Source organism: Grammomys surdaster, unplaced genomic scaffold (genome assembly GCF_004785775.1).
Source record: "Grammomys surdaster isolate TR1022 unplaced genomic scaffold, NIH_TR_1.0 125756, whole genome shotgun sequence".
Taxonomy (NCBI): Eukaryota; Metazoa; Chordata; class Mammalia; order Rodentia; family Muridae; genus Grammomys; species Grammomys surdaster.
The window spans coordinates 2,136,729-2,150,723 of NW_021620588.1; the positions used below are offsets into that span (position 1 = coordinate 2,136,729).

At 44.1% G+C, this 13,995-nt stretch overlaps 1 protein-coding gene across 1 annotated transcript in view; it reads right to left on the reverse strand.

Annotated features, from left to right (window-relative positions):
- Positions 1 to 2,478: 2,478 nt before the first annotated feature.
- Lmcd1 (LIM and cysteine rich domains 1) overlaps positions 2,479 to 13,995 on the reverse strand; it is a 58,260-nt gene continuing 46,743 nt past the window's right edge. The window contains exons 5-6 of the mRNA XM_028788677.1: positions 3,960 to 4,175; positions 2,479 to 3,086 (exon numbers count right to left, since the gene is read on the reverse strand). Of these exons, the coding sequence (XP_028644510.1) occupies positions 2,928 to 3,086; positions 3,960 to 4,175 (375 nt within the window). The 3' untranslated portion in view covers positions 2,479 to 2,927. The remainder of the gene's footprint in view (positions 3,087 to 3,959; positions 4,176 to 13,995) is intronic.

Below are 13,995 nucleotides of genomic sequence, written 5' to 3' on the forward strand. Positions count from 1 at the left end.
GCATTTAAAAAATGGACAAGCTATCTTCTACAGGGCCTTTGTGCACAATGTTTAGGTATACATTTTTAACCTTTAATCCTTCCCTCTTTGTCAGATCAGGGTCAACTCATACCATGTCATCTACCAGTGTCTCAGAGACACTTATTTTTTTAAATTTTAACTAGATCTAGTCTCTTGTTTTTGTGAATCTTCCTTTTACAGAACTCACATTAACTATAGTTTCACATTGACCTGTAGATATGTTTCCCTGAGACTGGTCTCTATAGACTAAAATTCCCAGAGGCAGTGACCATTGTTTTTTTTTTTTGGGGGGGGGGAGTGGTATACCCGGCGTGTAGCACAAGGACTAGAAACTGTAGTGCTTACTGAACATTTGTAGGATGGGTGCCTGGCTGGCTGGCTAGATGGCTGACTGGGTTGGTAGATTGTTGGCTGGCTGATTAGATGGCTGGCTGGGTGGGTAAATGCTTGGCTAGCTGGATAGATGGCTGGGTGGGTGGATAGATGGTTGACTGGCTAGATGGCTTGCTGGCTGGTTAGGTGGCTGGGTGGGCGAGTAGATGGCTATCTGGGTGAAGAGATGGCTAGATGGCTGGGTAGATGGCTGGCTGGGTAGGTAGATAGCTGGCTGGGTGGGTAATGGCTGGCTGAGTGGGTAGATGTAGATGGCTGGGTGGCTGGGTAGATGACTGGCTGGCTGGTTAGATGGCTGGCTGGGAGGGAAGATGGCTGGCCGGTTGGAAGAGTAGATTTCTGGCTGGGTGGGTAGATGGCTGGCTGACTGGTTAGATGGCTTGGCTGGGTGGATAGATGGCTGGCTGGATACGTAGATGGATGAAACCATTCTGCTAGTACTCCAGGGAAGTGTCTGAGAAATGAGCCACGCCTCATTTCTCTTGTAGGGTATGTGGATTTTCAATAGATAACAGACTTGACTTTCAGGTAACCAAGAAGGAGCTTGGGGGGAGTAGGTGGGGTTTGTACCTGTCTAAGAGAAAGAAAAGCAGAAATCTAGGAAAGTACAGAGTTCTGAGGCTGGAGAGAAAGGTGGGCCAAGTTTTGGAAAGTTCTAAATATCAGAGTTGGTTCCTAACTTGACAGGCACTGGGGAACCATGGGAGTTGAATGAGGGCAAGGAGGTGCTCAGCTCGATGGGGAGCAAGCTGACGGAAGTAGGAGAGCTGTGCCGGAGACTCACGCCTACCGCTGTAGGAGAGTTCACAACAGTCCTGTCAGACTTGGAAAGCACATAAACGGGGCTGGAGCAGGTAAGAGTCTGAGCAGCGGGTGGGAATTTTTAAGGAAAACACTGATGGCTGGAGCGTGCACTGCTGGGACCCGTGTCTTTTTCATCTTTGAATCTCTGGCAGAAAAAGACACAGTACTTAGAAATTGTGGGAAGGACATGAATTTGTAGAGTCAAAATACTCAGACCATAAAAGGGAGATAAAATTCATGCCCCCAAACTTATTCTGTTTGGCTCACAAAATGTCCAGCTGGCAGTATGTAAAAATGGAGAGATTCCTCATAACAATGCCGTAGTTTCAAAGATTTCTGTTTACTGGACACCATGTCCCATTCACTGGTTGAACAAAGGTAACTTGGGCAGCTCCTAGCACTCTGCCAGGTCTCCCAGGGAGGTTCACTAAGGACCTGTCTAGATGCTAAGGACAGCTGAATTGGCCCTTTGGCTCCAAGAAGATCAACAGCTCCAAGTAACCTGCTTGCCTGAAAGGAATGAGAATGTTCTACAAGAATTCTTTTCTTCCCCTCTTTGTCTATCAGATTATTAAACAATTCCCCAGGGAGTTGGAATTCTCTCCCAGGAATCTTATTCTGGGAGAAGGAAAAGGCTGAATGAAACCTGATGCTAGCCAGGGAGGGAATCTGTCACCCAGTAAGATTTCATACAGTGTAGACAAGACGGCTTGACCAGCGGCAGAAACAATGATGGCATAGCAATGGGCAGGACCACACTTGGCCACAGATGCTTAGTTATGCACACTTCTTGCATCCTATTTAAACCTAGGCCTCTTGTAAGTGCCCCAAAGATAGATGTGTGTGTGTGTGTGTGTGTGTGTGTGTGTGTGTGTGTGTATGAGTCACTGGATCTCTTTGTCCCTCTCCCATATGTGGCCAAGTTAAACAAATTTCCTTTTCATGTTTTTTCACTATTAATTTGGCTCTTTGAGTTAGCTTATTGGAGGATGGATGGCTGAGCGTGGCTTGTTAGGGCTGCCATGGGGCACAGGCCTCAGCCCTTAATTCCAGTAACTTTTCTACTTTCAGGGTACCATGCAATAGGTATCTGGGAGCATGGGCAACAGAGGAGAGGAAGCAGGAGCCTATTAAGCACAACTACTGAAGTAACTCATTAGCATTTACTAATCTCCTGGCAGTATCAGTTCAGGGGCTTGGGGTTAATCACATGTTACAGAATTAGTATCTTGGTATAAATGACTAGATAAAAGTGCTGTGTGTGTGTGAAATTCATAATTCTTTTATTGATATGTTTATCATGCCAAAAACATTGTTTATTGAAGATTCAGATTCCACTTGAAAAAGAGGCAAACAAATGAGAGTTGAGATCCCATCCAGCCCCCCCGGAGAGATCACATGTCCACAAGAAAAAAAAAAAAGCATATCCTACACCTACTTGATTGGATCCCTCAGAAATGCATTCTGGGAAATTTCTCCTAGGGCTCCTTTGCAGGATACCAGTGTGTCTTTAGTTGGTTGCAGCTAGGAAACAATAAATCCATTCTAAGACTTCTTAGAATACCTCTGGTTTTTAAACTACTGACCCTCAAAGATCTACCACCACTCAGAAAGTGCACTGCTTGTTGGCTGTGACATCTGCTTCATAGGATGGCTTCAGTCTCCTGGTGGGATCTGATAGACTCTGCTGGCTGTGGGTGGGCAGCCCTTCAGGAGCGTTTGGACTTGCTGCAAGTGGGACACAGGAGCTGACCCTTGGTGACGATGTATGCACGGCCACTCAGCAGCTGCTCACAGCCCTCACAGATGAAGTGTTTCCGATGCCAGGCCAGGTCTTCCACACGCTGGTAGTCTTCTGAGAAGATGATCTGGAAAGAGAGACAGAAGGAATGCATGACTGAAACTCTGCCCCCACAAAGAGGGTAAATTATGGGATGGTGGCTTATCCCATTCCATTTGTGTTGTGACCTTTAAAAGCCTCCATAAGGAAATCCAAGGCAGGGGGTGTGGTTACTGTTGAGGGTCATGCTTGTGGCTTAGCTTTTCAGACAGAAAAAAGAAAATACTCTGCTACAAGCAGGTTTTTATTTATCTATCTATGAAACGTTTGGGGCAAATCTGTAGGCCAGTTGTTTTCTGAGTTGGGATTACATATAACTCACATGACCCTGGAAGACAACTAACAATGGAGAAGCAGTCAGTCGTCATTTTCTGAGAGCAAGAAACCAAAGGGTGGTCCTTTGGACCCAGAATAAAGTGACACCCTAGAATGACTCCTGGGCTTTCCGACTTTGTAGCACAATAAGACACATGCATGCGCTCTCACTTAGACATTTGCCAGACTTGGAAAATTATATCGTCTCCTGTACCTCCCCTTCATATAACCTGGCTTTATTTTATTTTATTTTATTTTATTTTATTTTATTTTATTTTATTTTATAATACTGATGTCTAAGGATTCAAACTCAAGCGTTTTACCTGCAAGGCAAGCATTTTACTAGCTGAGCTATTAGGGTGGTCCTACTTCACCCAATCTCCAAAGTTAAGCAATATATGTCACCAATTTTAGCCCAGGCCCATTTTATAGACAAGAAAATAGAGGTTTGAAGTACTCAGTGAGGCCCAGCCCAATTTGCTCAAATGAAGAATACATCATCAGCAAAACCACACCAATTGGCCTTGGGGTTTCACTACATAACAGGGTCACACATACTTGCCCCCATCAGCCTACTGACTCTCACCTCATCACAGCCTGAGCACCGGGGCCGCACGCTCTCACAGTAGTGGCGGCCACACCAGGGTGCACCATCCTTCCAGAAGTAGATGAGGTCCACCAGTGGCTCTGAGCATTTGATACACAGAAAGCACGTGGGGTGCCACTGCTTGCTGTATCCAGCCCTGTCAGCATAGACCACAGGGCTGTCAGCAGGGACTGCTCCCTTGCAGAGCTCACAGACCTGGAAGAGATAGGAGACGGGGGAGGGTGATATGAGTTTGAAAATCCCAGTTCCACCCTCTGTACTTTCTGTGTGATGCTGGACAAGTTAAAAGACCTCTCTGTTCCTTGGTTTGGCCATCTGTAAAGTGGGATAAATGTATAGTTTATCTTGTGAGGATTAAATATAGTACCTTCTCGATTCCTGAGATTCTCAGTTTCATTAATCTCATCACTGTTTATGTACCCATAGTTATCAAGATCTCTACAGTGTTTTTATTGATGTGAAAAAACAGGGATTGAGAGTCACCTTAAGAGAACTTAAAGCTATGAACGTTTAAACTACTGATCCCCTCATAATAACAGGCATAAGCGTGTACTGTGTGTTAGCAGATGTGTTTTACGTCTGAAAGCAAGTGTATTTTCTAAAACAAACATGAGTGAGGAGAACAATTGAAAACGTTCTATTTCAAACTATACAGTTCGAAAATCTTTTAAATAACTCACTTAGGCCAGCTGGAGTCTCTTAACTACTGGTCCGTCTGTATTTTGCCTGGTGCCAATTTGGTTGAAATCTGTGGAGGAACCCTGGCCTCCCGCTGATAAGTTGAACTAGGAAGGGAGGAGTATTTTAATAGCCCGCCAAGAAAACAGGATATGCGTCTTTGACTCTATATCAAAATCCAACAAGTGGCAGTTTCGCAGAAGTTAGTCACAGGCCTGAGGTAGCTTAGCAGGTAAGGGTGCTTGCTGCCAAGTATGATGACCTGTGTATGACCCCTGCAGCCCACACAGTGGACAGAAAGAACTGACTCTAGCCAATTGTCCTCTGAACTCCACATGTGTGCTGTGGTACTTGGGTGTCCCGTTAAAAAATATAAACAATTAATGTCCACATACAGTACTATGTCATAGGAATCCTTCCTTTTGCTCAACTTTAAATAGATTTCTTGCCCTGTATTGTCTTTTTATTCTTGAATTATTTAAGACTTACAGAAAAAAAAGAAAGGAATTCCTACAGACCACATTCTATTTTCTCTGTTCTTAATGGCTTGTATTTGCCCATGAGCTAGTAGTAATAAGTCATTGAGGAACCTCATTCAGGTATCCTCAGATTTCATGTGAGCTCCTTCCTCTATGTTAATACACACTCAGGATCCCGTACTTTATCCTCTGCTTTTGCAGGCTCCTCTTTGAGGGAAGGGGTTTCTGGGAGATATTGACAGTATCAATTATAGTAAAAATGTACCCAATTAGAATCTACCTGATGTCACCATCATGGGCTAAGACTGAGATGAGGACTCCAGAGGTCATCACTGTTTCCCTTACTTGCTATCAGGGGCATTTGGTTACTATGCCTCCTAAGGAGGAGTGTTGACCAAGGTCAATATTCTTGACCTTGACTCCCAGCTGAGACTTGGTTGTCAGGCTTATCCACAATGAAGATTTCTTTCTTTTTTTTCTCTTTGTAAGACTCTTACTCCTTGTCGCTCATGTAAAAAGCCTTCTACTCTTTCAGGATTCAAGTAGCTATATACAATATGTAGAATCTATATAAGACCTGACCTCACAGGTCTCCCTAAATGTATTTTGAGACCCATTGGTTGACATATCTTCTGGATTTATGAGTGTTGCATAGTAATCTTCTTACATATCCATCTATCTATCCATCTATCCATCTATCCATCTATCCATCTATCCATCTATCCATCTATCCATCCATCCATCCATCCATCCATCCATCCATCTATCTATCTATCTATCTATCCATCCATCTATCCATCTACCCATCCATCCATCCAGCCATCCATCCACTCTCTAAACCACATATCCATTCACCCACCTATCTATCTGTCCACCTATTTATCAATTTATGCACTATCTATACATCCACCAATCCACACACTTCTCCATCCATCCATCCATCCATCCATCCATCCATCCATCCATCCCTTCATACCTTTTTCCCTTTATAATCATATTTTTTCATCTTCTCGGGAATGGAAATTTGTCAGTCTTACAACATAAACTCTTGAATCCCTTTGAATCCTCTTCTGCTCCATGCAGCCCCAGGATGATGACAGTCCTCATGTCCTTAGGGCATGTTTGTACTCTGCAGTATACTTGGGTAATTGTACCCAATATCACACACCTGGCGATCATTTCTATATTAGGAAAGCTGTTGTTTTTCCTTGGAGGTATTTTGGTCACTTGTTTAGTGATGCACAATTGTAGAAGACAAAGCTGGAGTGAGAACCTAGGCCAAGCCACCTCCAAAACCCAGGCTTTCAATCTGCTGTCAGCAAACAGCTGCCTGGGGTTGCTCCAGGTATTAGCAAATATTAGCAAATATTTTACGCTCAAAAAGAACTCCATTTTTCTCATCAGCAGACTTAGATTTTTTTTTAAAAAAAGAACTGTGTTTAATGACTACATTTTCAATTGCCTGAGTAAAAATGTCATGGAGATTTGTTTTCTCTTTCATTACATAAATTGCTCACAGAGTGTCATAAATTTTGGCTGTTGGCTCAGAATACCGGAAACGTTTATTGTCTGACTGTCCAGTGTTTGCTGACCTTTGTCTTTCCTTTGGATGCTAATTTTAATTTACAAAGTACTGCCAGTCCAATTCCCAAATATTTACATTTTACCATGTTTAAATGTTAAAAGTCTACTATAGGGACTGGAGAGATGGCTTAGCCATTAAGAATGCTTACTGCTTTTCTGAGAACCCAAGTGTAGTTCCCAGTCTGACCATCTTGTGTCACAGCCCCATGCCCAGTGACTCTCAGCTCTGGGCTTGTGGCCACTGCTCTTCTCTAGTCCTGCCTGCTTGGAAGACCTGGGTTCTCAGGCTTCTCCTGTCTGAGGTCCCCTGGAGGGCTTACAGCAATATACTCCTTTACTCTCTTTCCCTAGAGCTTTTGATTTTCAGTAGGCCAGGAATTAGCAAAATCCAAGGTATGTATGCTTTTAAGGGCTTCCCTTTGAGAAACAGTGATGTGGATTGCTAAATCCTGGCCTGACGTGTGGACTTTGTACAAAGTCCACCATGGCTCAGGTACTACAAAGACAAATTTTAAATCCAAGAGGGTTTACATTTTAATACTTTCCAAGGAAGCCCAGTGTGGCTATTTTTGGACGTTTTGGTAAAGGAGGTGGTACAGGCAGGCAGAATTTTCTTGGGACTAGGGTAAAAGACATTTAGTACGTCATTTGTCTGGAGCACATCAACTAATTTTGCTCCTTTCCCCAAGCTTGCTCATAAGAGGGATCCCAATATTTGCTAGAGAACATTGTCTGCATGGCACTTTCCCCCAGGGAGAGGGGATATGGGACAAAACCTCTCAGAGGTAAAATGAGTAAGAGACTTTTCTCCATGCCACCCACACATAGTATATGATGCTTAGTTAAATAGTCAGAGGCAGTGGTTGATAATAATCCCTGAAACCAGGCGATGGAAGCAGGAGGATCTCCACAACAAGCTAGAGACCAGCCAGGTCAACATGTAAATGAATAGAAAAAAACGGTAAAATGAGTGATTTTGTGCTTGGGCTTAGCCAGTGTTTAAACATCTGTTTTGAGAAGGACAAGGATGGATCAGACTTGGCTGTTGATTGCTGAGCCTTTGTGGGGCTATGGGTTCCCTGCTTTGGGATGTGTTCAGATTGCACTGACATTGTCTTAGATGCTCTTCCAATCAGCATGACACTGAGTTCCCATTCTCTGAGGAATCATGTCTCAGTTTAGTGAAAGTGAATGTGCAGAGTCCCACCCTATGGCACAAAGCAGGAGGGGGTTTCTCTGCTGATGACAGGGTGAGGTCATCAGGAATGAAAAATATATGTTGCCATGCATCCAACACTGCCAACCATCAGCCTTCTGACTCAGCACCACAGTTCAGTGGAGTCTTCATATTCACTCTTACAGTGGGGTATCTGACCATTGCTGTGCCCTGCTGCACTGCTGCTCTGCCCAGTGCCATGAAAGACAACAGTACCCATGGCTAGTTCAGAAAAAATACCAAATGTTATTGACTCAGTGTCTATCAAACCACTATTCCTTTTTTAAAACAACAGTGTCAATTTGAACAATCTTAAGCAGAGTTGTCATAAGTTAGGGATCACCCATGTAGTGTTACCCAGACTTTGTTTCTAAAGATATGCCTTCCCCCTGGGGATTTCTGAGAACAAAGTTACAATATGCAGAAACTTCCGTACCGAGGTGATTATTGAATGCAGGATGTAGAAGCAGAGTCCCAAGGAGACCCTGCCTGACAAATTCAGCTGGGCATTTTCCTCAGGTTAGTCCAAACATAAATGTAGACTTCTGCTCAAGTAAAGCCAAGTGGATAGATAGAGACAAGATGTCCCTGTGGAGCTCTGGTCAATTGGCTGATTTGAGAACAAAAGAGACCTTGTCAACATTAGCCACTTGGCCCACATGACTTGTTCCACAGCATAACAAGAAAAAACTACATTGAAAAGGGACACATGGAGTCATGTGGCTGCAGCATGACACAAAGTATTTCAGGCTGAAGCAGGTTCAGGACAGTGGGCAAGAGCCATGTGGCTGTAGAAATGTACCTAAGGACCAAGGTTCAGAGAGATCCAAGGGCACAGAAAGGCCCCTGTAGCTACAGTAATCTCTGCCTTAATCTTGCCAAGAGCACATCCCAATCGCACTGTTTTTCTCATGGAAGGTTCTTATCCAAAGGTCTACCCAGTCTAAATCCAGAGTGCCTTGTGAAAATCTCACCATTGCTCTCCAGTAAATATTAACACAAGGCCTTGAATTTAGGCAGTGGCTGTGTTCCAGTGCAAACACTCAACAATTTATTTATAAACAACATCTCTCATGTCCTCTCATGGTGCTTAGTCCCAACTTTGCTTCTTAGTCTTGGGTCCCACAGAAGGTCACCTCTCCCCCATTTTCTTGCCTGGCATCATTTCTGCAGGCTTAGCTGTCTCGGATTCTGTTTTCTTACACACTAGTCTTCCTAAGGCCCCAGAGAGTGCAGAAGGAGCACATTGGGTTCACAGTGGTTAGGGATCCAGGCCTGGAATATGGTCAGTACCATGGCTTCATCCCTAGGGAAGCATAGGGGAAACTCCGGTTTTCCCAAGCCTTAGTAACAGTGGTGGTAATTGGCTTATAGGAAACTCATCATCCATGGTGGCCATTACAGGCAACAGCCTTTTTATCAAGTGTGTCTTCTTGGAGCAGGTTGCAACTACAGGATCTTTGCCCAGAGATGCTGAACAGCAGGTGTTTTTAATTGGATCCCTGTTACTTGTTCAATACAGAGATGGGCACGAAGCACATCTGTTACTTTCCCAAGAGAAAACAGTAGTCTGCATTTATTTTGAGATGTAGCTTGGATCTCCATGAGCACAAGGACAAGATTTCTATAGAAAGTAAGCTGATCCACAGATGAGCACAGAAAAGCTTCAGTGTGGCTGGTCTCTGTTGCAGGGGCTGTGCACAATGTCTAGACCCAGAGGCATGGGCTATCTACAGCATCACATGCTTCTAGCAGAGAAAGAAAGGGACTGGAGAGGTACATAAGGAATTAAAAGCACTGGCTGCTCTTGTAAAGGAGCTCAGGTCCCGGCACCCACATATCAGCGCATCACCATATGTAACTCTAGGTACAGGGTATCTGATCTTCTGGCCTTGTAAAGCACCAGAAATATACATGTTGCACATATACACATTTAGGCAAGCACTCTTAGAGATAAAAGATTAAAAATATTTTTTTTAAATTGGAAAGAAAACACACACACACACACACACACACACACACACACTGATTTATAGGGTAATTTTTGGGATTAGATAAAATGAGATGACCATTTCCTGGTTTGTTACCTAGCATAAGTAAAGAATGGCAGCTCACAACATTGTCACCTCTTAATCATTACTGCATTATCGCCACCACCACCATCATCATCACCTTCACTAGGCCCATCACTGACACCATGGCCAACACCATTATCACTAGGACCATCCCCATCACCCCCATCATCATCACTGGTACCATTATCACTACCATTACTATGATCATCACCATCATCATCTACACCAACATCATCTGTTATGATGGCTATCTCCCACCATCATCACCAACACTATCACTAACACCAACATGACAATCAACATCACCTTTTAACCTATCAAAGCGAAAAGTGAAAGAAAAAAATTAAAAGGATGAAACTCAAATCATTAGAAAAAAGCTGAATATAGTTGTTTTTTTTTTTCTGGCTCTGGGGTCAGCAAACTACATTTCTCCATGGATCAACTCCTGCCTACTCCCCTTCATTTTTGTAAATAAAGTTTTATTGGCTCACAGCCAAGCCCTTGTTTAGATAGAGCTTATAACCGCATGATACAGGGACTGTGTTGAGGAGAGGTGACAGGGGTTGCCACCTTTTATATATTCACCCTCTGTCCTTTATTGAAAATAGCCTTCCATTGGCTGTTTTAGTCAATGGAATATTATGCAGCCCACTTAGAAGAAGGAAAAAAATAACTGTAGAAGTCACATGTTCACATGGGAAAGTATTTATAGTGTAAAAAGTGGGATAAAGGGATTTTTTTCCTTTGGAAAAATGATCTTTTTAAATGTCATTAAAATATCCCCACTGAGAAGGAAGAAGGCATAAGCCGAGGAGCTTGGTTACCATGGTGACTGAGGGCTGCTCCCAAGTTCCCACTCATGCGCACCTTGGTCAGGGAGGTGAAAGGACCAGGGTTGGCTGTGACTGGGTGGTTCCTCACTGGTCTTTATACCTTTACTCCTGCTCAAAAGAGGGTGGCTAACAGAGGGGCTGAGGCAGCTTTGAGTCCCCACATAGGGCTGGCAGGAAAGGCAGCCAGCCTGCACAGCCCACAAGCCAAACATCTGCTCCGACAAAAACTTGGAAGTCCCTTGCCCACAAATATGTCCCTTATGGGACGGGCCTCAGCTAGAGCTGCCAGTGGCTGTAAGTTTCCATCTGAGAGACCCTCCTATGGAGGAGGGTGGAGCCCAAGGCCACCTCTACCTCCCTTTGCATTTTTGTGGGGAGGTGGGGGAAAAAGAGTTAGCATCCCATTGGGTGTCATAGGATCTTGTGAATGCATTCTCAAGATTGCAGGAAGCCTCCACACACTCCTCTTCCCTGACTCTCAGATCACCTGACCTGAGGAAGAGGCATGGGGAAGTGGGAGTGCTGGGGGGCATATGGTAAGAATGTTTAGCTTTAGAGAGCCAAGAGAGTACATTTTATGCTCTGTTCTGGCATTCTGTCCCCTTCCTTGAGTTTCAAGTGTGGGGTGGTGGAAAGGCGGAAATGCCTGGGCACAGTGACATGCCTCGGAATCCTGTATATTCAATTTCCAAGTGAACATCCACTGAGCTCTCCAAAAGCATGGAAACTGCCTGGGTAACTGTCTGCAGTCAGAGCATGCATTGTACAGGCATCCATAAATCCTATTCAGGAGAGAAAAATGAAGGGCTTGAAGAGAGAGTGAGGCGCTTTGGTGGGGTATAGCACAGGTTTCTGGCATTCACAACTCCTTGGCCAGAGCCTTGAGAAGCTCCTGTGACCCATGAGGAGATACTTGGGCTGTGGTAGGATGTCCTTCTGCTCTTTCTAGAACACTGAGAAAAGGGTTTCATTCTCTAGTAGGCTGGGCTTTGAGGGATGCCAAGTGCTGGGCTCACTCCAGACTTTAGCATATATATATATGTATGTGTGTGTGTGTGTGTGTGTGTGTGTGTGTGTGTGTGTTAGATTTTCTTATGAAGAGGTCTTACGGAAGGATCCATGGCTGAGAGTGTTTCTACCATGCTTTTGTCTCCCACTGTCAGTGTGATGATAGTGATTTTTGCTATATTCTGAGGCTAGTGCAGACAGCCACACCTCTTAGTTCATTGCCCGAGCAGACAGATGTACTTCTGATGAGTTAGGTCAACATGCCCTATTGGCGGGTCTGCCTGACATATTGGACTATGAAAGCAAAGCCTGTCATCGGGGTCTATGAACTAACCTCATCCTCATTAGAGGAAACCTGCAGCCATTGGGCAGGTGGGGTTTGGGCAGATCTGTGTCCTGCATCCTGGTTCTTGTCCAGTATTGGGATTCCCTTGAATTACAGCCTGTTGTTGAGAGTTATCCAGAGGGCTCTGGCATGACACTCTGTGAGAGGGGCATGTTGGGGATGGGGAGAACTCAGCAGCCTAATGGTCATTACTGCTATATTTTAAAGGAAGGACACTGCTTAGATTAACAAGCCTCTGAGGGCAGTGAAGAATGTATAGCATCATGTAATATGCCACAGTGGGAGTTCTTGGGTGGCAGAGGACAATGATACAGTGTCAAGGGCTGGAGTCCATGGTAGGGAGATAAAAAAAAAAAACAGTGGTAGATTCTATGCTTGTGTTTCTATAATACAGTACAAGGAACACTGAGATTACTGCATAGTATGTTTTAAAGTAGGACTCCTTTGAGGTCATCCATCTATCTAGTCATCCATCCATCTAGCCATCCATCCATCCATGCATAGGCTTCAGAGAGTGACTCAGGCCCACACTTGGTAGTGCAGCTCCTGGGGACCCAGCTTTATGGCCTGCTGTCCTGCTAAGCTGCCCTCATTGGGATTCTTTTTTTTCTGGTTCAAGGAGACAGAGAACCTAGATGCTTTCTTCTGGAGCAAATAGCAAGAACCAAATATCCAGAGGATGCTTTAACTCAGCATCCTCTGGATACCATTATGGAAAAGAGATCTTGGACAACCTACCTGCTATGTATACAGCTGAGAGTCCACATCTCATGGCTCTCATGAAATCACTATGCCAGGCAACTGTGAGAATTTAAAGAGACCCTGAAGGTCTGAGTAAATCCCTGTGCTTAAGCAATGTGGAAAGGGGATGTCACTGTCTTCTTAGGCAAGATGCCATCCAAGTTGTTCCTATCTTCCAGAGCCCAGGTTGGCTTGAACATTGGTTTACTTGTGGATCATGTTTGTTGACCACCAACAGTCTACATCAAAGATACCCACTGTAGATGCAGAGATGAAGAAGCTCTCAGAATCTACAGAGAGTGACAGAAGTGACCCCATAATGACACAGTGAGATGTGAGTTAAAATCGTGGTTGGGGAAAGACAAAGAACGACATCTTTCACAGGCATTAGCTTCTTTCTTATTCTCTGCTCATTTCTGACTGTGGAATACATCACTCACTGGCTAATATAATTACTTAAATGCTTCCAAAGTGTCACAAATATTTCCCAGAGTTAAGTACAGACAAGAACCCAGAATCTCAAGGCATCTTTGTTCCAGTCCTATGTTGAACAAATCTGTGGGGCCCAGTCAAGGACAAGTCACCTTCTCAAAACAGCATCTCTCCCTTGGGGGTAACAATTCAGGGAAGTCACAATGACAACAAGAGATTCACTTCCAAGTTGGAATTTTTTAAAACTTACTCTTCAAGCATAGACAACCGTTAAAGGGTGGATAGTGGATAAGATTGGGGTGGTGTGTGGGAAGAACAGCTTATAAAACTAGTAACTATGATGGTAACCAGATTTAGTTTATCTTTAAAGTCTCTCATACCTATATCCATCCCAGTCTCTTTAAAGTCTTGGGATGGACATATATATCCACCCCAAGAAGTGAGTTTTTTAACTTTTACTGACAGGGCTTGGAGAGGTGCCTGAGTGCCTTAGTTCAGTTCCTAGAACCCACAGCTGTTAGCTCACAACCACCTGTAATTCTAGTTCCAGTGAATCCAATGCCCTCTTCTGGAATCCACAGACACCTGCTGTACCACATATACACACCCATGCAGATATATAC